The sequence below is a fragment of the Megalobrama amblycephala genome, linkage group LG6 (genome assembly GCF_018812025.1).
Source record: "Megalobrama amblycephala isolate DHTTF-2021 linkage group LG6, ASM1881202v1, whole genome shotgun sequence".
Classification (NCBI taxonomy): Eukaryota; Metazoa; Chordata; class Actinopteri; order Cypriniformes; family Xenocyprididae; genus Megalobrama; species Megalobrama amblycephala.
In genome coordinates, this window is record NC_063049.1 from 9981086 (window position 1) to 10004427 (window position 23342).

The 23342-nt window shown below is 37.6% G+C and overlaps 1 protein-coding gene across 1 annotated transcript in view; it reads right to left on the bottom strand.

Annotated features, from left to right (window-relative positions):
* Positions 1 to 23342, bottom strand: part of LOC125269873 (NACHT, LRR and PYD domains-containing protein 3-like) — a 52934-nt gene that overhangs the window by 7398 nt on the left and 22194 nt on the right. The window contains exons 7-8 of the mRNA XM_048192908.1: positions 6518 to 6691; positions 5846 to 6019 (exon numbers count right to left, since the gene is read on the bottom strand). Of these exons, the coding sequence (XP_048048865.1) occupies positions 5846 to 6019; positions 6518 to 6691 (348 nt within the window). The remainder of the gene's footprint in view (positions 1 to 5845; positions 6020 to 6517; positions 6692 to 23342) is intronic.

A 23342-nucleotide genomic window follows, 5' to 3' on the forward strand; every position in this document is an offset into this window, starting at 1 on the left:
GCTGTGAGCTGAAGCTGGAATCACTGATTTTACCAGAGTTTTCCTACAGTCTGTGTACAACTGTCAGTCTCATTATGGTCTACCAAATCCTAATGATTTTCTACTACTGATGCAGTCAGTAAATCTATTGTTCAATAAAGTTGTTTGTTCCTTAGTTTTTTCTGCCAAAACCACTAAAGCACAAACCACGCCCCCAGCTGATTCTAAAGATTTCATTGGTCATGTCAATCACTGTACTGACTGCCTACACAATGATGAAACATATATTAACTCCTAACCTACTCTAAACCCTAACCCGAACCTAACTATAACTTTAGTACATCGTGGTAGACAGCATCCATGATTTTTCTTAAGTCTGAACTTTTCTTGGCTGGTGACTATGTGATTGACCAATGGTTTTGAACTAGCTTTCAATTGAGCTTAATTATATTTTCCTTTTTTCAAGTGTCAGAGGTAAATGAAAGTATCTTTAACATCACAGAGATGTTTACTCACGTCAGTTTACAGTTTGAGTCTTGTATCACGTCTCTGAGATGCTCTGAGTCTCTGATCATGTTGTTTCCCAGATCAAGCTCTTTTAAAAACTGCAGTGCTTTTGTGTTTGTCAAAGACTGAGTTAAAGAAGAAACTTCTGTAATGCCACAGTCATTTAAACTAGAAAGAGACAAACAGACAGAGATCATCTTAGTTTCATCATATCACAAAACTCATGACTAAGATTAATTATTTTTCACAAATACACTGTAAACAGGCTTTGAAGGAGAGACTGAGTATAAATTGTCTTGGTTTAAAATGTTGAAGTGAATGTTAAAGGGATCCTCCACCAAAGGTTACAAGGTTTATAGATTATGTGAATATTTATTGTTTAAAAAGTATATTTTTTTGTATTTTTCTCACAAACACCTATCGTTTTGCTTCAGAAGACAATTAATCAACTGTGGTTGTATGGATTCCCGTTGGGTTTGCTTTGTGTGGTTTATAAAGCATCATCTTTGGAGGTCCAGTACACTTGTATGGACTAACATTTATCTAAATCTTTGTGTTCATCTGAAAAATGTCATATGCATCTGGGATGGCATGAGGGTTTATAAATGATGAAATATGCATTTTTGGGTGGAAAATCCCTTTAATGCTACCCTACACTCTAGTGGTGAAAAAAAAAAACTGAATACTGGAGCTACATTTCTTTGTAAGTGTGAATAATGCATGTAATTTCTCATGAAATTTACCAAACAGCTCTAAAATATAATTCAGTATTATTGTTTTAATTGTGTATCTTTATTGTCCACCAAGGTAGAAATTTGTCTTTGGCTCTCCAGCACATAAAATAGCTAAACACACGTTATTTTAACTGCGAGCATCTTTTGAAAATGTACTCTGAATTTTCAGCGAAGCTCAGCTGGGAGTCCAGAACTGAACCAAGATATTTAAAATGTCTCAAAGTGAGCACATCAGACATTACTTCTCTGACACAGACCCTCTGTGACGGCAAGAAAGAAAGTTTCTAATCCAAAGGACTTACCCCGTATTAATATTAAGATCAATAACCCTTTTTAGGAGAATGTGTGTCTTCACTGAATTAAAAGCAGAGCTAAAATCCACAAACAAAACCCTGACACTTGCTTTAGGATACATGAGATGTTTTGTAACTGTATTAAGCAGGGTCAGCACAGCGTCATCTGTGCCTCTATTACTCTTATACTGAGTAATAGAGGCACAAACTGAAGCGGATCTAGTGTAGAGGCCACAGTTGAGGTGAGATGATCAGCCAAAACTCATTCCATAGTTTTACACAGTATAGAAGTTATTGCAATAGTCCGGAAAATAATGGATTACAGGTTTATCAAAGTGTATTTGGGTAAAGCCACAGTTTTTAAGACTGTTCTTTCTGCACTCTCTGATTTATAAGATTGTGTTATTTTTTAAATAAATAAAAAAAGTTACATAGTGTAGCTTTAAACATTTTGATTATTTTAGTCATTCTCATCTCAGGTGTTCTCATCAAGCAGCACAGCCAGATCTGGTTATGGGGTGTTGACCACCAATTGATCATTAAACCAGACAGAGCACTTCAAGCACTTCTAAACACATGGGAAGAGTTTTGAAATAGACCGAATTACTACAGATGCATAAATGTATTTATTTGGCTTTCAAAATTTCTAAATGTTACTATTATGGTGTACGTGTCTTATTAGATTCCACAGATCTGCAAAAGGGCAAGAGTCAAAGAACTGTTGTGGGTCTCATAAGCATGTGATTCACTGAACTACGGGAATGTTTCTATTGAACAAAATATGATATCTAAAATATGGTGTATATAAGCTTGCATTTAATGACACTTGGTGATTTTTGCCTGGAAAGTGTGAGAACCTAGCCTGGATGCCAGCCGAACTTAGCCCCACCCACAACATTTTGAGGTTGGGGAGTTCGGTCTGGACTCGATCCGTAGAGGAGTAATTATGCCCGAACAGAAACTGTTCGGACCAATCACATTGTCAGGGCGATGATTGACAGATTATCACCAGAAACGTAATCAGCCACGTCATCAAAGAGCGCTTGGGGAGTTTGATTGACAAGCGATCTAACCAATCAGAACGCCGCATCTGCCATTTTGTCCGACAAAGCAGTCAGGAGTTAGAAGATTAACCTCTGTGCAGTTAAACTTGAAAAATTGTGCATATTGACGTCTTTCCGCGTTTGAAACAACATTCATTCTCATGTTCATTCATGTTTATTTGATGCTATAAATGGACTAGTAGGAAGAGATGATCGGTTCACGAGCCTCTTGAGCTGAGGCGCTACAGCAATCTGTCACGATCATGGTCACAACCCATTAAAGAGCCACAAAACGGTTTTTATTGTTTGAATTTTTTAATAACTACACAGTTTGAAAGCTGGGACTTTGTTTAATATCATAAGTAACCTGCTCTGTCTCGTCTGTCGATGTGTTGTCAGTTTCCTCTTTGCTCCGCGATGTATTTTCCACTCTGTGTGGCGTGACAGTGCCACGGCTTGTCGGACAAAGCAACAGTAATTAAGGGGGGCGGGTCTTTGCGAAAGGTCAATTAGTTTACAACAATGATGGCTGTTGAAGAACTGAGATGTGTAGATTCCGCCATCGCGTCTGTTATAGAAGATATCGACAGCGCATTAATTTTAAAAAAGGAACAGAGGACCGCGATCAAGGCATTTGTCGATGGGAAAGATTAAGTCGGGATTTGTCGGGATTCGGCAAAAGTTTGATTTATCAGCTGGCCCCGATGGTCGCTAAGAAGAGTTCTGTTGACAACTATGCGTCGCTCAACATATGTCACTTACTCTGTAGCTCTGATTGGTTGTAGGTCTATCCAATTGAGGTCTTTCCTGGATCGGTTGAAATACGCCCCCATAATCAAAGCCCAATGGAGCAGTATCAGACTCATATTCGAACTAGAATTGAGTATGACCACATCAGGCTAGTGAGAACCACTGTTGTATGTGAATGTTACTGACCTCAATCTCCGCAGTTTACAGTGTGAATCCTTCATTATGTCACACAAGTGATTCACTCCTGTGTTTCCTATTTTATTCACACTGAGGTCCAGATGTCTCAGGTGTGATGGGTTTGATTTCAGAGCTGAAGTCAGAGCAGAACAACCTTCATCTGTCAGATCACAGCTTCTAAAACTGCATTTGGAGAAATGAGAAAAAGAAAATCTTCATTCTGCAAAGTTATAGCATCTTCATAACAAATATAGGATGAATTCCAATCTGCTTTTTTGTGCCCTTCAATGGCACTTCAGGAAGGATACACCATTTGTAGGGACGTTCCAAACGAAAGTGAACAACTGAATCCCTTCAATAAGGGCCGTTCCACAAGTCTGTCAGCAAAGAGTAGCCTACATGTGATGGTCACTTCAAAGAAGTAATTTTATCATTTATGATCATTAACGAGTTCTCACGATTCATTTTAAAGCTTGCATTCCATACAAAGTTTAAATTAGTTTCATAGGCAAGAAATGCATTTAATAGTAGATATGTTAGAGACATGTGACTTTACCTTCAGTGTCCAAAGAAAAGATAGCAAGCTTTCAGAAATGTTAAAGCAGAGAAGGAACACCCAAAAACACATAAAGCATATATTTTAAAAGCTTCATTATAAAATGTATATTTATTTGCAACACTTATTGTTGTAAGAATGTTATTGTAAGAAAAGCTAATAGGCTGATGGACGCCATACTTCATTGTCATGGTAATGTTCCAAGTAAAGATAATGAAGTTACACTGGGTCTCATTCAGGAATAATTGCGTGGATTATTTCGTATTCGTACACACAGGAGAACTTCTCATGAAAAATCTCCGCCTAATTCACAATACGTGCTGTAGGAACCATGGACTAACCAGACAAATGAATCATTCAGATGATTCTTTCAAAACATAATTGCAGGAGCCATTTGTTTGTTTATATAGTTTTTCTTTCACGCCACTAGAGGGCGCTTAATGTATTTATGTTGTCTAATCACTAACACAAGGTGAGGAAAATCTCTGTCTAATTCACAATACATGCATACGCACATTAATTTGTTCTTAATCTCTTTCTTATTTTAGTGAATTTGGAGTATTCTAAATGAGCGGCTGCATGCTCGAGGTTAGTCATTTGCATAAAACACGGCCAAACTATGTCCATATAAGGGCTTTCCACACACGGTTTCCTAACAGGCTTACGTCACTCTCGTCAGACATGCCTGATCCTCGAGCAATGCCAAGCGTCCCATTCACACCAGTTCTCACAATAAACACCTCTTATACAGACCCAGATTGCAGACCTCTCATTAGCCAGCTATACATACGCATATCTGCATTATTCAGAGAAACTTTGCAGCTGAACATAATCACTGTATATAATGAAATGTATTTAAGACTAAATTGTATTATTTAATCATTTTACTATACAATTTTATATATGGATTCTATAATACAATTAATTTCATGACTAATACAATGAAATGTCATATTTATATAACTTCTTAACATGAATATAGGGCCGTACAGAGTAAGTGCTTTTTTTGCATGAGTGTTTTCAGTTGTTCCTATATTTTGTCATACATTTAGAATGGTTTTTAGTACAAAATTTTTGGTGAATCATGATTTGTTCTTAAAATCGTTCCTATGCACATTTCACGCACAAATTTTTGCGCATACTTGCTTAGTGAATGAGACCCATTGTCTTTGTCTTTGCCAAGTGTGTTGCAAACAGCTGTATTATGGCAAGCAAAAACCCTGCTGCCTTCAAAGTCCCCATTTCAAGAGTGAGTAGGGTATAGGGATAATTGTTTTAATTTGGAATTCACCAAAACTGTGAACTCTATGTCTTGATTTAAACTGTAGAAGCGATTTTAAGAATTATGATTGTTGTACACTGTCAGGAAAAAAAATTTACACTGCTGTCACTGGGGCAGTACCCTAAGGTACAAAAGGGAAAATGTACTAATGTGTACCATTTAGGGGTAAGTAAGGTACCTTTTCACTTTTGTACCTTAGGGTACTGCCCCAGTCACAGCGGTGTACCTTTTTGCTGACAGTGTATGTGAATGTTACTGACCTCAATATCTCCAGTTTACAGTGTGAATCCTTCAGTACGTCACACAAGTGATTCACTCCTGTGTTTTCTATTTTATTCACACTGAGGTCCAGCTGTTTCAGGTGTGATGGGTTTGATTTCAGAGCTGAAGTCAGAGCAGAACAAACTTCATCTGTCATTTCACAGTATATTAACCTACATTGGGTGAAATAAGACAAAGTCTTCATTCTGTTTCAGTCAAATACAAAAACACTTTTGTCTTTCGTATAGATGAAAGTTCCTCACAACAAGCTCTTCAGTTTACAGTGTGAATCCTTCAGTACGTCACATAAGTGATTCACTCCTGTGTTTCTTATTTTACTGCCACTGAGGTTCAGATGTCTCAGGTGTGATGGGTTTGATTTCAGAGCTGAAGTCAGGATGACACACTGTTCTTCTGTAATACTGCATTCATACAGACTGAAGACAGAAAGAGAAAGAAAATGACTCAGATTCATGTGAACCACCTTACTGAAGTCCTACACCAGGCACTTAGTTTAATTCTAGTTTAATTCCCTGGTCCGTTTTAACTCAGTCACACTAGTTCTGTAAGCTGGAAGATGTCAATGCTTCACTATCATCTTTAAACAATATCTTTTGTCTCTTTTCTTTACTCTTTATTGTAGAAACAGATTTCTGCAGAATGATATTTACACAATCAGTACCATCAGCGCCTTCAAATTTAATGCAGTGAACATTAGTCAGGTTAGACGCCATATTGAATCTTATGTGGATGAAAATGAGGCTGTGAGAAAAAATGAAATATATAGTGCACTAAGACTTACAAGTTAAAAGACATTTAAAATGAAGTATAACAGAAGGTGCAGGACTATAAACACTATTACTTGAGCCCTGTTGTCTTAAAATGAACTAAACAGTGAACTTTAATCATACTATAACTGCTATAATGATACTAACTCTAGTTTTCCCAGCTTGCATTGTGGGTTCATCAGTAGATCACTGAGGTTTTCCACTCCAGAGTCTCCTAGTTTATTCTTACTGAGGTCCAGCTGTCTCAGGTGTGATGGGTTTGATTTCAGAGCTGAAGTCAGGATGACACACTGTTCCTCTGTAATACTGCATTCACACAAACTGAAAGAAAGAGAAAAGACAATGATTCAGATCCATGATGGAACACTCATTTGTTTTTTATTGGGGTCATGTCTGACAGTAGTTTGTCACTTGAAAATCACTACACATATTAACTGAAAAAACAAGACTAACTACACTGTGGTTTAATGTGGGATAAACACAGCTCTGTAGCGATGTACAGTTATTAATCAATTTATGGATGAAATATGAATATCATAATTCAGAAAGCTTTATGACGTTCATATATCGACCCAACGGGGAATTAAACATATATGGTGAATTAACTACAACGAATTATAATCAATCACATATATGATTAGTTCTGGTTTAATAATTATGTGGAAAACTATCAGTTCGTCCACCGAAACGGAAAATTATCCACAGATTATCACGACAGAAATGTTATTCTCGGGCCGGGAGACTAACTTTCTATCATAGCCTCCAAATATAGAGCAAGGATATTAGAATCAGAACGTTAAAGTGACTCGGTTGTTGCTAAAATGAGCAAGTGAGCAAAAAGCATGGATATAATGAGTTTAATATACGAAACGGGTAATACACAGGTTATACGGCTAAATGGACACAAGTAAATACAAATACATACAAAGTAGAAGAAAAGGCAGAAACGAAAGAGATGATCAAAGCAGGTCAAATTGCAACAGTTCACCTGTAAGAGCCAGCAAGGAAACTCAGTATTTAAAATCGTAACAACGTTATACTTGCATAGGTTAGTCAGGGTGCTTGGAGTTTCGGAGCGCTCGGTTTGATAGTTGCTTCTTCTTCCGGAGGTTGTTTCGGAGAAGTTTCAAACGAAGGTTTAACTGTTGTAATATGACCGGAAAATAAAGAAGAGAGTCCGTCTTGACGGCAGGAACTCGTGCAGAAAAACTTGTGCCACCAAAAGACGCGTGTCATGGTGTTTTAAAGACAACAGACCAGAACGCCTTCTTGATAACGTCCTCCAATGCTAGCGTTGCAATTTGGCGGGTTTCCACATTCCTTTGTCCTGTCTCCCGAATAAATTTATGGTATGTTGAATCAATGCATTTTCTTCATAGTGTTATTAAACATTGAACGATGCATTTGACAGAAATGTAACGTACATCAGTGAATAGCTCGGATTCACAGCTTTACGGAGAAATCAAACTCGACAGGTGTCTCTCGTCATATAAAGAAGATACCCTTTACACTCTATTACTACAGTTTCACATGAAAACTAACCTACTACAGTCAATTCTACAACTCTACACTAGTAACACATACATGCAGCGAGCACTACAATGGCCGATACATTCATATTTGTAGGTATAATGTTTGTGCATACAGTCTCTATGTAGGGGAGCCGTGTGTGTGTGTGTGTGTCTGTGGGTGTGTGCGTGTATTTTCCTTTTATGACCGTTTGGAATTTGGACCTGGTCCCTAGAACCCGATCCGTGGTGTTGCACCCCCTTTGAAGTCGCGGAGGAGAGGTTAGGGGACTTATCGAAACAGTCATAAAAAGAGTCTCGTGATCCATTAGTGTCTGCCGGGCCGGAATCGATGTAAGATTTACAAACCAAAGTTCCGTGAATTGAGGCTTAAACACAGTTTATGGTGGGACCTGCTCATCCTTGAGACTGTGCAGACCCTACAGTTTAGAATTCAGCATCATGAGGAAATATCAGAATAATCTACTGTGATTCTACAATGTGTTTCCTCCTCGACAGTCAAACACTGAAATCATTATTAAAATCAATTTATTGTGGCTGTGCGTACCCAGAGAAAATCACCTCTGACTCAATCAAATGAGGAAATTGTATTACCAACTACTGTAACATTATTTATTTATTTGTTTGTTTGTTTGTTTGTTTGTTTGTTTTGTTAATCAGTGACAATGCAGAATAGCATTGCTACAATTTCATGCAGCCGATGCCACAGGCTTCTAGCCAAAGGTTAATTTGCAGCCCCTGACCCCGGGTTAGGCTTTTTTTTTTTTTTTTTTTTTTTTTAAATTAAAACGATAATCACACACACACACACACACAAAATAAATTAATAAAATGAAATAAATACATATAACAATAATAAAAGAAGAGAGACTATGCACGACCATCAATCTCTGTTCGCATTTTCAGTTCAACTGGCTGGCTGTTCCAAAGCAGTGTTTACCTTGAACTGAAAATTTGTGCAAATTTATTTTTTCTCTTTTTTACTGTGCAAATCTGATTCTGATCCTTTTGCAGTGATCCCCTTATACTCTGTTTTGATATTAATTGGCATCTGGATTACACTGTTCCAAATTATTATGCAAGTGACATAAGTAGGATTTCAGTACAATAATTCAGTACATTCAGATTTTAGTTTTTCAAAGTGTTTGTTTTATTGCTCCATATCTTTTTAGGCCCTGTTCACACAAAGATCTTTTCCTATCCCATCTTTTTTTTCTCGTCTCAAGAAATATCTGCGTACGCACAAAACCACTGAAATGACTCAAAACGATGTAGTATACATGCCAGACCAGTATGTGGCGCTGTAATTCTGCCACAGAGATACACTTAAAACAGAGAATAAGACTTGGAGCATGCGCATAAACCTTGCGCGCTGTATACAAACTTTAGTAGAGCTTAGAAATAACGCTTTATTTTGGCTCAGTAGCTTCTGCAGCACGAACACAAGAATCTAGAGTCTGCTATTGTTGTTGTTGCTGTTTTGTGCTGTTAGCGGCATCTGACTAGGGTCGACACGTGGGGTGATGACATCATCGTTTCACAAAATATACGGATAGGCTGTACCAGGCCCGTCGCCAAGGGGGCATTAAGGGGCAGTGCCCCCCCAGATGACACAACGTGCCCCACTAAGCTTATGGTCGTTCAGCAAATTTAAGATTGAGAGCAAAAACCTTATTTCTGTGGATTTGGCCAATCATGTATTCCATAACGAAATGTCTTCAGCAGAATTTATCTCACAGGAACACTATCTCTACAACGGTATCTTTAAATAACACATTATCCTAGATCGTGATAAACTAAAATGAATGAGATTTAGGGAGCACCCATGGAGCGCTTTCTGCCAAATCCCGCGTACGTAATCTGTTAAAACTAACAGTGGTTTGTGAACGTAGACGCTTTATTAACATGTAATATATCAGCAGTGTTTATGTTGGGATATGTAGGTTGCGCAGTGGCAAGTAACTTAAAACTATTTCAAGGAAATCTGTTTAAATGTGTTTTTAAATGGGAATCGCATCTCTTTACCCTGGAGCTGGTTCACCCTCCACCTATGATCAGAAAATTCATAGTTAATGCATTATTACACAAAACGGAACTTGAAACATAATTAGGCTGTATTTATTAATGACTATCACTTGAGTGATTCGTTTGTGTCGCTGGGATGTGTTGTTTTTGATATCATGTTGAGTGCTCATTGCCGCTGTTATCAGTGGTGCAACAGTGTGCTCTTGGTGCTCGTGCACACTGTGCAGTCTTCACACGGATGAGCGCTTCAATCTATCGTTAACGCTGTCACGACCGGAGACTCTATTCTTTCCAGTGAAATTACAAAACAAAATACACATAAATGTATCCCTGTTCTTTATATACAATCACTTATGAATATCTTTGGTTTTAATGAGAAAATAAATAAATAAATTACACGAGGGTGGATTAGAATCCAGACCCTCTGGCATGCTGAACAAAAATCCTGCCCCTCGTCCATCTGGCCAATCTAATAATAGTCCCAAGAGCATTTACATTAGTCAATAAATACGTGGATCTGCTACTAACAACAGATGTAAGGATGAAACTATCATATTAAACATGAGGTCTATGCCGATAAATTTTGTGCATTTATTATTGTAATGACACAATTACAATACCCCCATCCTTTACCACACACATTCCTGTCCCACCCACTATTTAATCAAATTTACACCGAGTGTAAATATAACTTATTCTGAAGCAATAGCCTATCTCATCAGTGTTCTATCAACTTTAACATTTAAATCTGCATTTTTTTGTGATATTTACCCTGAAGTTTTTTTTTTTAATCTTTATGAAGAGTATTTCCCCCCTAACCTTATTAGATGTATGCTGCATATTTCATTTTATTTTTTTTATTTGATCAATAAATTCAGTTAGAATAATAAGACACACAGGGCTATTATCAATCAAATCATTACTTATATATGACAGCTGCTTTAAATAAGAGATTGTTTTAAATATTTATTGAAAACACAAATAAGAAATATTGGTAAGAAAATGATGACTTTTAAACATGAAACTAAAATGACAGTAGGTGGCGGCATTTGACCGCCTTAATGATTGAGTTCATTCATTCAAACGATTCGTTCAAATGGCCGATTCATTCAAGAATGAGGCAGTTGTTTATGAATGGGTGATTGAATCTTTGATTCAACCGATTCATTCAAAACGCTGAATCACTCAGTAAAGAAAGACGGCTGAGTGTTGCTGTGAGGTACGTGCGCAATGATTTGCTGTGCTAAAAAAAGTGCTATATTTTCACGCACTAATTTTGTACATAATATGTTAAAGATTCTTCTTTAGTACTTCTTAAGATAATCTTAAGAACATCTAAGTGTACTCAACTGTGCTATTTTGAAACACCATGAAATATGAACTAAAATGTGCTTTTAATATACTATCTCTGTATTTAAAAAATGTATTTAGTTACCACTTGTAGTACACTATGGGTTCAAGTATACTATAAGTGGCAACCAATTACTGATTTGATGTGATAATCTGTGTTGATTAATTTGCTAATAAATATTTGTGGTAATTTCCCGCTTTGTAAATGCGAAACCTGCGAGAATGAGTAAAATTATGCGCAATTCTCGAGCCAAAATTTAGACCCTGTATGGTATCGATTTGATATCGATTTAAAGGGTTATTTCACCCAAAAATGAAAATTCTGTCATTTATTACTCACCCTCATGCCGTTCCACACCTGTAAGACCTTCGTTAATCTTTGGAACACAAATTAAGATATTTTAGTTCCGATGGCTCCGTGAGGCCTGCATAGGGAGCAATGACACTTCCTCTCTCAAGATCCTTAAAGGTACTAAAAACATATTTAAATCAGTTCATGTGAGTACAGTGGTTCAATATTAATATTATAAAGCGACGAGAATATTTTTGGTGCGGCAAAAAAACCCAAAATAACGACTTATTTAGTGATGGCCGATTTCAAAACTCTGCTTCAGGAAGATTCGGAGCACAAATGAATCAGTGTATCGAATCATGATTCGGATCGCGTGTCAAACTGCGAACAGCTGAAATCACGTGACTTTGGCGCTCTGAACAGCAGATTTGATACACTGATTCATTTATGATCCGAAGCTTCATGAAGCAGTGTTTTGAAATCAGCAATCACTAAATAAGTCATTATTTTGTTTTGTTTTGGCGCATCAAGAATATTCTCGTCGCTTTATAATATTAATATTGAACCACTGTACTCACATGAACCAATTTAAATATGTTTTAGTACCTTTATGGATCTTGACAGAGGAAGTGTCACTGCTCCCTATGGAGTCATCGGATTTCAACCAAAATATCTTAATTTGTGTTCCGAAGATTAACGAAGGTCTTACGGGTGTGGAACCGAATGAGGATAAGTAATAAATGACAGAATTTTCATTTTTGGGTGAACTAATCCTTTAATACCGATTAGTGTTGTCAAAAGTACTGGTACTTCGGTACCAAGTCGGTACTGAAATTTTGAAAATGGGATGATGCCCGTATTTCTGTAGTACCGGTAGTACCGAGATTCCGGGTATATTCGGTACCCACTGATAAGGCTGTTGGCAGTATTTACTTGAATATGACACGAGTGAAGCACAAAGCTTTGTTTAGCTACAAAAGAAATAATAGGTTAGCAATTAAATGTGACATCGCAGCCATGGAAACATATTGGTTCATGCCGAATGACAGAGGTACGTGAGTCCATAAATTTAAGCTTTGTATTCTGTTTTGCGAATCGCGATCTGGTCTCCTGCTTAGCAGAGAATTTCATTAGTTATTCCACAATATTACAATATTAACAATATTCCATTAGCTATTCCACATGGAATCTCTGCTTCTTTTCCCAAATCTTCACTCACGCAGGGGATTATAAACGTTCCTTTCGTTCGCATTTAGGCCTATTATAGGCTATTCGCATTCTTTACTGTGGTGAAGTAAAAGAAACACCGTAGGACAGAAACCTTTTTGCTTGCACGTCAATTTCTATTTAACACAGTTTGTGCTTGTTATTAGACTTCATAAGGCGCGTCAAGTTTATTTGTATAGCGCATTTCACACACGCCGGTGATTTTTACTTTCGCTTTCTCTGGCAGCGCTAAATCCAACATAGCCTAAATGTCTTACCCCTGCGGAGGATAAAACTCGCTCTTCAGACCTTTTACAACAAGTGTCAGTTGCTCGTAACATCAGGACATAACATGAAGATATTATTAAAGAGAAATGGTCTATTTCCTGCTCGTATCCTCATCCCTCTCAAAGCGCAGAGCGGTAGGCTAAGTTATATCAAAGACTATACACAAATCCGCCGCGAACTCTATGGGCGCCGCCATCTTGCCTGCCGCCATTACTGCGTGCCTGCGAAGTGTGACGGTGTGACACTTGCCGGTGCCCTCTAATGACATTTCAATTAAAGCGCATCCTGCTCATTAAAGAAAATGTCTGGTGAAAGGGAACATGGGTAGATGATGTCAGGCAGTGGCCAAAACTTAGCGATAAAGGTAATTTATTGACAACATAATGTAATAATGTAAAAATGTAATGTAATGTAATTAAGAAGTGTATTAATTGATGACAACAATAAAACCGAACGCTGTCATTACTAGCTGTGTTGCTAATATGTTCACAAGCTTCAAGTTTCAAATAATTAGCCATCCTTAAAAATATTCTTGTTTGCCATAACCGGACCGACCAATTTAGGACCGACCAAATTAATTATTTTTTCCCCTTTTAGTCCGACCGACTTGCCGATTGTAATTGCGTTAAGACCCACGGATTTTTTTTTACTCTTCAAACAGCTAATACAAATGCAATTGACGCTTTTCACACGCTCTCACGCCACACATCCATTTTCTCACGCACAGAAAAATCGCGAAGTAAAGAGGACACAGAGACCGACAGACTAGACAGAGCAGGTTACTTATGATAGAAAAAAATCTCAGCTCTCAGATTCTGTCAATTTTATTACGAAATTCATACAATAAATACCGTTTTGGTGCTTGTAAATGTGACATGCTAGAAATACAGATTAAAAAATATTACAACATCAAACGACGTATAATGTTATGTTCTTGTAAACATGTTTTTCAAAATGGATTTATGTATTCACACTTACCTTTGTCTGAGTTAAATCTCTCAGAAATGACCGAACGCTGTCAGCTAGCAGCCCCTCACACAGAACCTGTTTTGGCTGATATGTGTACTGTATTACATCTTTATTATATTTTTACTTATATCATTAAATAAAGTTGTTATTATAATAAAAAATGCATTATATTTAAATTGTTATTTTTAAATAATACTGCCAGCTGATAGGACTCTCTGTATGTTTACAGCATTAAGTTAGGTGAGTTGTTTTTTTCTTGAGAAAAATTAATGCCTACCTTGTGTAGCCTAGCTAATATTTATCCAAATGAGTCAATATTAAATCAAATCACAATAATAATTAAATAATAATAATTGAATAAAAATAATAAAAAAGTGTAGCTTACCAGAAATTGTAGCCTACCATGTAAACATTTTAACGTGTCACTAAACCTAATAAAATTCAGCTTAGTTAATAAAATGTTTTGACAATCACAATACACTTAATGTGATGCAATAATTTTTTTTTTTTTTTTTTTTTTTTTTTTTTTTACATTTTTTTACCGACCATTTTTAATTTTTTTGGCTGTTACGGCAAACCAAAATATTTTTAAGGATGGCCTTAGCCACGACCAGTTGTAGCAATAAAATACATGTTCTTATAGGTATCATCTGGCATGCGATGAGCCATCTCGGTTATGTGTTTCATCCACTTTTGATGCACATCTTGGTCCTCCGCTCGACCAGGAACTCTGTGCAATCCGTATGGCCGTAAACATGGGCAGTCAATGTGCAACAAAGCTTCGTGGATTACACAAACGGTTTTATTCCAGGCCTGTAGTTTTGTGCTGTTGTTAAAACAACCAACCACACAACACGCTCTGCCCGGCATCACTGGACAGCATACGTACAAAAAAAACTATATAGCTAACATCTGCTACAGCCTACGGGACCAACACGCTACTTCTGTTACTTCCTTAGCAGCAAGGCACGCAGTAATGGCGGCGCTGCTTTACTTCCGTGTTTCGCCGGATTTGTCTATAATAACGGGACATTGGCTATATGACGCATCTTTGTGTGGAAATAAAAAACGAATGTTTTTTAAAATAATATTTAACTTTCTTATTATTTAGGTTACCATTATTTACCTATATTTATTTCATAGATTTACAGGCTAGTATATTGGTTCACTGACGGAATAGCTAAAATAAACACGCACGTTTGTTACCCCTGTTGAAAAAACGAGCATATGTTGGTAAGGTAGGTTTTGAAGCTGGTATGCTGGTTTGAGCTGGATTATGCTGGTCCTTTGCTGGACCATGCTGGTCCAGGACCATCTTAGGACCAGCATGGACCAGCACTTGACCAGCATACACCAGCTCAAACCAGCATACAAGCTTCATAACACACCAGATGCTCGTTTTTTCAACAGTACAAAATGGATGTTTGAGCATTTATTTATTTATTTATTTATTTATTTATTTATTTTATATTTCAAAATTTATTTCATTGAGGCAGCCTATACACACACAAACATACACACACGTTCCAAATCATATTTAATGTTTTTAAAATTGGCTATATAAAATAGTAAAATAGTTCCAACAGATTTTGCTGTGGTACCGAAATTGGTACCGAGAACCGTAACATTTTCATGGTATCGGTACCGACCACTGGAATTTTGGTACCGTGACAACACTAATACCGATATACCAGTATTAGATTGTGGTACCGTACAGAAGCCAAAATTGTGGTATTGGCCCATCCCTAATTGCGTCTTATGTAAGTGACGTAATATTAACTACTTGTTTATTGAACTGTCGCGAAATCAGCGTCGCATTTTCAATCGTGATGGTAACATAATCGGGAGGACAGCACTCTTGGTCGTGTGATATTGCTTAACTGTATCATATGTTATAAATATAAAAACTCCACATTTTGAATTTTTACCACGTTAACAGTTTCTTTGTGTGTACTGTTCACATTTGTTTCGATTTCTGCTCGAGATGAGCTGCACGAGCCTCAACAGCATAAGGCCTACATTATTATCCACTAGTGATCCCCATTTAGACCAAATGTAATAAAATCAGAGTAATTCTCTAGTTTTTGGTATAGTTTGGTCTAATTAGGATGGACTATCTTGTGTTTTGGTGTTAATATAATCTATTTCATTTATAATAAATATGGGATATTATTGTTTTGGTGAGTCTGTTTCTTGGATCAAAAAAATGTGTGCCCCCCTATGAAAGCGAAATGCCCCCCCCATTCTGTCTGTTCTGGCGACAGTCCTGGGCTGTACACACGAAAAAGCAAGGGCGTCGTTTTCAGATGTATCCACTCTGGGACCCGGTTTCAAAAAATATCGGATTCACCTTCTGAAAACGCTGGATTTGTCTGGACGAAATGTCTATCCGATACAAAATTTTTTGCGTATACACCTAAACACGTCTCTGTGTGGACAGGGCCTTAGATAACTGGTATCAATCTCAGACAGGTTTGTTAAATAGTTTGCGATTGTATTTTCTTTACCAACAGGCAATGCACTCAGTAAAAACACCAATAACCTTAAAGTAAGGGGTGTATAAAGAATATTACAACACCATGTTCTGAGGGAGGCCAAAAAACAGGCCTACTACTTCAAACGATCATGGGCATAAACCTGTGGCAGTGCTAGTTTTCAAGTGATCAAACTCTAACTAAAACACCTACTAACAAGCCTTGTAATACAACAAGCTATTGTGCTCTGAAGGAGGCCCAAACAAAGCCTTCTACTTCATACAACACAAGTGTCAGCTTGTGGCAGTGTTCATATATGGAAACCAAACTATGCAGTGAGGTTAACTTTATTAAACTCAACCTGAGCTTATACATTCCAACAGGCAATATACTCAGTAAAAACACGTTTTACCCTTTTAGCAAGGGAAGTACAAACTACGTCACCATAATCTTAAAGGGTCATGAAACCCCAAAACACTGAGATGTAATTGAGATGTAAACAGATATGTATAGGCTGCACATCATTGAAAACACTGTACAAGGTACTCATTAATGTTATTCATAAGTGAAAAATAGTTATTTTTGCATTTTTCAGAGTGATTTCTGTCTTCCGGTTTGAAAAGCTGAGTTGGAGCAACGTCACAAAATCTGACGTAATCGTGTACTTTCGGCCCAAGTATGGGCATGGTCGAACATGCTGACGTAGACCGTTTCGAGCGATTCTCGAATTATATTCATGACATAAAGCTCATTTAATCCAATCACTGCGCTGTAGTATGCATAAGATTATAATTGCGGTATTATGCATGAGTAAGTATCACTTCTCTCGCCTCGGTCTGTTGTCATTCAGAGACATATTGTTGGTGCTCGTTTCCTCAGTGCTACAACACAATGTGTTTTCCTGCGATGCGACCAGAGCAGAGGTTTGTGTGCATGTGGATTGTTTTGCTGTAATCTACCAGCACAATTGGAAAATATGTTCGCATGAGATCGCATTACAGCAGAGAATTCAAATGTCACAAAAGTGCAGCTCATTCTCCTCTGCCTGCTCTAGCTGCATTCAAAAATGTGAGCCGTAGGCTGTTTTCTTCAGCACAGCAGCACATGTGTTGTTTGGATTTTGCTCGCGATGCGGTCAGAACTGGAGTTTGAATACGAACACAGGAAAAAAACGATTGTTATTATGATATACACGTGGAGCGCGCATATGATCGGTTTCAGCACTGAGCTCCGCGATGAGTTTAATAACACTAGCCACGTGGCACATAGCTCATACAGAATAAAGTATCCGTGTTTAAAGTTTTTATTTCACACATTCTCCTGCACCAAACATTAACCAGCACGGTGTAGTTATGCACACATATTTCATCAAGTCTTCTTAAAATGAATTATATGTGCAAACTGGACACTGATACAGTGGTATAGCCTATCTGAACGCGACGACACAATTATTCTAATAGACAAAAGACTGATTTTGAGACTGCAGTGCTCATAAACTTAATCAAAGTAGCCTATTATTAGCCCTATTAAATATTCTTTCGCATTTCTCCCTTGTGCTTGGGAGTTTTTTGTCATTTTCTCCGTGCTCATATATTAATATTCATTATTCTGCATAATGAGTGTATTCTATGTCTGTGCTTCATTGGTTGTTCTCTACCCTCTTCCCCCCCCTCTACACTCCCACTTTTCCAGAGCTTTACATGCCCATTTTAACAGAGTTTTTGCAGCTCAGAGGTGTGAACGACCAGGCTAAAACAGGGGGGTTTCATGACCCTTTAAAGGGGCTCTATGTAGGAATGACACCCAGTGTTCAAAATAGGTACTGCAGTCCAAATTCAAAATATTGTTTGGCCCGCCCCCTCGTTCAAAGACAGGGGTTGCCAGCAACAATAAGTAGCGCAATTCACAATGAAAGCTGAGGAGACTTACACACTGTAAGCTGATGAGTTGATTTATCTGTTTTAATATGCTGTTGTTCATAGAGATATTTAGATGGATGCAGAGGTTTTTTTTAGGTCAAGTAGAATCTGCGATTCTCGGACCCAGTTTGTTTGTTGGTTTCCATAGTTGCAATACGCTGTGTTTTCTGCCAACTGGCAACCTGCGATGTTGAAATACTATTGGATAAACTGGCAGCACACGGTTTTGCACAGACCAAAACAAAAACAGACATTCCGACACGGAACGCACATTTTCAAAGTAGAATGTCTGGCTGTAGCATTGTTTTTCTGAGAAACAGGTAGGTGAACTTAGCATGTTTCCTAAATATCTGCAAACATATCTGGGTATTTTTATGCTTCATTAAAAGTAAAAATCTTACATAGAGCCCCTTTAAAGGATTAGTCCACTTTTAAATAAAATTTTCCTGATAATTTACTCACCCCCATGTCATCCAAGATGTTTTATCGAAAATGACCGATCGTTTCACTAGATAAGACACTTATTCCTCGTCTGGTATCGTTTAAAGCCCTTTGAAGCTGCACTGAAACTGTAATTTTGACCTTCAACCGTCTGGAGGCCATTGAAGTCCACTATAAGGAGAATAATCCTGGAATGTTTTCATCAAAAACATTAATTTCTTTTCAACTGACGAAAGAAAAATATGAACATCTTGGATGACAGGGGTAAGTAAATTAGCAGGAAAATTTTATTTAAAAGTGGACTAATCGTTTAAGGAGGCCAAAGTCAGGCCTACTACTCCAGAACACATGGGCACTAGCCTGTGGCAGTATTATAGTTTACTGAGCTCACAAAATGTACGGCGGGAATAAGAACTAAAGTAATAAAGTACAAAAACCTTGTATAACAAGGGAGTACTATTAATCCAACCCTGAAAAATATAGGGTGGGTACTTCAGCTCAGAAATTCTCACCAAAAACAAATACAATCTGTGCTGAACCCTAGGGAACAGGAGCTTTCATAAAAAGCTACAACCATATCACTCAAGCTTGAACATAGTTCAAAAGGTTCAGGGGAAAAACTGAAGTCAAAGTACCACTAGATAATTCTGGGGGAGCGGGGCCACAGCAACAAAGTTTCTAGTCACATAGTGAAAAGGGGCCTACACCACCTGAGACAACGGCACCAGGGAGACTTAGCAATAGTCTGCTACCTTAGCTGCTATCTATTTTGCACCTACACCAAAGGGACAATGGGCCTTGGCCTGACAACTCTGATAAGAGGAGGCCAGAACTAGGAAAAACTAGTAAACTCACATAACAGGGGTAGTATAAAAAGGTATAAAATGCTTCTAGCAGACTGCCTAAACCCTAGCTCTAGCATAGGCCAGCCATAGCTGTTGGTCTATAAGGCCAACACATAAGCATAGATCTGCCTGGGGCTAAGAAACAACAGCCTCTACCAACGACTCTCAACTGAGAGGAGGCAAACTCTGAGAATACTATATTTCTATCATAAAGCTCAGAGTAGCAGAGCTCAATCCAAGCACACAAAGTCAGGCGGCTTGTAAGGCCGACCCTAGCATAGACCTATCTGAAGTTAGTGAAAGCTAATCTCAAAACTCTAGTTTCATTTCATTTACAAGAGGAGAAAGCTAATTTACCATGAGGTGGCTAACAGTGCGGCAGAGTTAAAGCCTACATCTGAATACATATGAACAGTAGCTTCATTGTCTTCAGTGAATTCTGCAAAGAATGAAGCCAACACATCCAAAAAGGGAACAAACAAAGTACCCTTAATAATATATTGTTCCAGCCAACCTAATGGAACTTCAGGGCCCTTAAACTGCATCCTATTCAGGAAACCGAGGTTTATAAATATAAAGAGACCTACCAAGCCAATTTCAGCAGGTCCAACTGATATGCTTACAAACAGACATTGTGTGCAAAGCAACACCAGCCTGACCTGCTGCCATGTATAGAGCATTAGAGCCTGCCTATATCATGAGATATTTCCCCCCTTCTCGTCAGTAGGAGGCATCGACGCGTACCCATACTCACTCCATCAACATCAGCGAATTAACCTGCTGATGTTGATGAATGTGAGCTGAATACAGGTCCTTCCATGCCTTCTCGATCTCAGTATGAAGATCAAGAAGGAATGGAAAGCTTACGGTGACTGGAGGATTATGGCAAAAAAGGAACCGATCGACGAACAATCCGCGAGCGGTTTCTTTCTTAACCTGCTCCGATGGCAGCTGCAGTCTGCCAGAGGCCATTCCATAATCTCACACAGCTGTACATACGTGGGGGCAGGGTGGCTTTGAGGATTCAGGAGGCTCACCATCTTCATTCTCGTCAGCCATCTCCTGCTCTCTTGTTATAATTTTTCTGATAATTAACTCACCCCCATGTCATCCAAGATGTTCATGTCTTTCTTTCTTCAGTTGAAAAGAAATTAAGGATTTTGATGAAAACATTCCAGAATTATTCTATTTATAGTGTACTTCAATGGCCTCCAGATGGTTGAAGGTCAAAATTACAGTTTCAGTGCAGCTTCAAAGGGCTTTAAACGATACCAGATGAGGAATAAGGGTCTTATCTAGTGAAACGATCAGTCATTTTTGAAAAAAATACAACTGTATATGCTTTATAAACACAAATTATCATCTTGCACGTGCTTCCACTTTCCGCATTCTTCAAAAAAGCTTATTCTTCATCTTAGATCTTCATTCTCGTCAGCCATCTCCTGCTCTCTTGTTTGGCTTAGAATAAGAAGAGCAATTGCTGCCGAATCTAATGATGTCAAAGACAACACATCATTGTAATCCTGCAGCTCTCTCCTGTCAGCTGTAGAAGGTCGCGGGGAATTTCACCCCTTTCAACTCTTCAACAAGCTCCAGCTGAGAACCCCATGATCTAGTCTCTACTCTGCCTCAGCAAGAGTAAGACCTGAACCATTAGGCAGAGCTGCCGGTCGTTCTCCTCTCGAGGAAAAGACCAGAAGAGAGTGAAGCATTTTACATGCTCTTTTGTTCTCATAAAAGACAACGTTATAAGTTATGTGTGTGATCAGATGTCAACACTATGGGACACAGATGCACACACTTCCTGAAACGTTTGTCAGACATGATTACTGTGGCGAGGGGAACGTGGTTCAGCGAAGTCTACAGCGGGAGAGAGAGTCAGGAGACGAGCGATTGAGTGAGTGGGTTACATGCAAATGACGAACACCTGTCTCTCAGTAATTTCAGTAATTTCAGAGTATATAATGCCAGGAGAAACAGGAGTGGCTGAGAGAGAGAAGGACTACTGACTGCTACCCACGCTGAACTCTGCTGGAGTGAAGAATTGTGATTTCTGTTTGTGACCGTTTTGTGCCTGTCTGCACACCCTTTTGTTTGTAAGAAGAAAACTGAATAAAAGCAGTCAGTAGTCAAAGCCGACCCTGCCCTCTTCCTTCCTGATATTGAACTTTGTTACAATTAGTCTTACTTTAATACTGGTTTGATATCGCTTGCTTTTAAACAAAACAGTCCCTGAAGACGAAAAGATATTGACTGGTTCTCTATGCGCTCCTTATATACTTCAGGGTTGTGCAATGATGACGTCATAGACTGTCTCCGGCCAATAGGATTGTCATGAGTTGATATTGTTTTCAGTCACCGGTTCACGAGGAGGCATTCCCCAAAGTATTTTCAAACGCATTGTTGAGTTCCCTTTCAAAATGGAACTTGCCATAGCACTTTCCTAAATATCCGCTTTTCAAAATGCACGTGTAAATTTGTCTGATCTTTGACGCGATCGCGGGCAGCAGCGCAAAGTTGATTCTGAGGTTTGATCTAATATTTGATGTTTTTTAAAATGTTGTTGATTTAAATAGCAAATAAGAATTCATTTAATTAATGTTTGTATTTTCGGACAAAGGTCTTCTTAATGATTTTCAGTTGTGTTCAAGGTAATTAAAGCAACAGTTTTTTAATAACAGAAGAATATGTAAAAGTATGGTATTTGGAGTAAGAAGCACACCTGCTGTTGGGGAAAAAGGCACAATAATTAACATGATAATGAATAGCTGACTGACTTTTCCATTTGTTGACATGACATTGTTAGATTCAGATGGTAAATATCATATATTAAATTGGGTAGGCTATCCATCTTAGAGATAATACCCATATTTATAATGAAACAATCATAATTAATATATTATATTAATCATTTTATAATAAAATATAATTTATTGTTACTACTATAAATCTATATTAAATATTATGGGATCTCCTTCAATGGTTTCAAAATCTTTACTTTTTAAAGTAATTTTGTTTCTTTATTTTTAAAATATATTTTTATATTAACAGGCCTATTTTAATGACAGTATATTTATTGAACAAAAATGAATTATTTTATTTATCAAAATAAACAGAAAATAGTACAAACTTTGCTAAAGTGATTCTTTTCAACAAGTATTAACCTAGACATTACCCCATGTCTGGGGTAAAAGGCTCCACTTACCACCTCATACATTTATAAGATTTTTAAACAAAATTACAAACAAAATAACCACTTTTATGGTTTATTTTCACACAAAATCTGTTGCTCCATCAATGTTCAATACAAATATATATATTTTTCTATACATATCTTCTCATTTAGAAAGTTTGTTAATGCTATTTCCTCCTGAATCTGCATTCAACTGCTCAAAATAGGCAGTTTTTGCCTTTCTAATTTCACTAACTACTTTATTTCATAAAGATTTAAAGCTTAGAATATCTGTGTGTTTTTGTAAGCAAGGAAGTTTTCAAAGCAAGATCTCTCTTTTTCATTAGTTTATGGATATCTAAATTTAGCTATAGTAAAAGATGCACTATTTTGCCTACATTTTAACAGTTGTTTATACTTTTTGTAAGGACTTAGCCTATTTATTAGCTCAATTTAATTGTT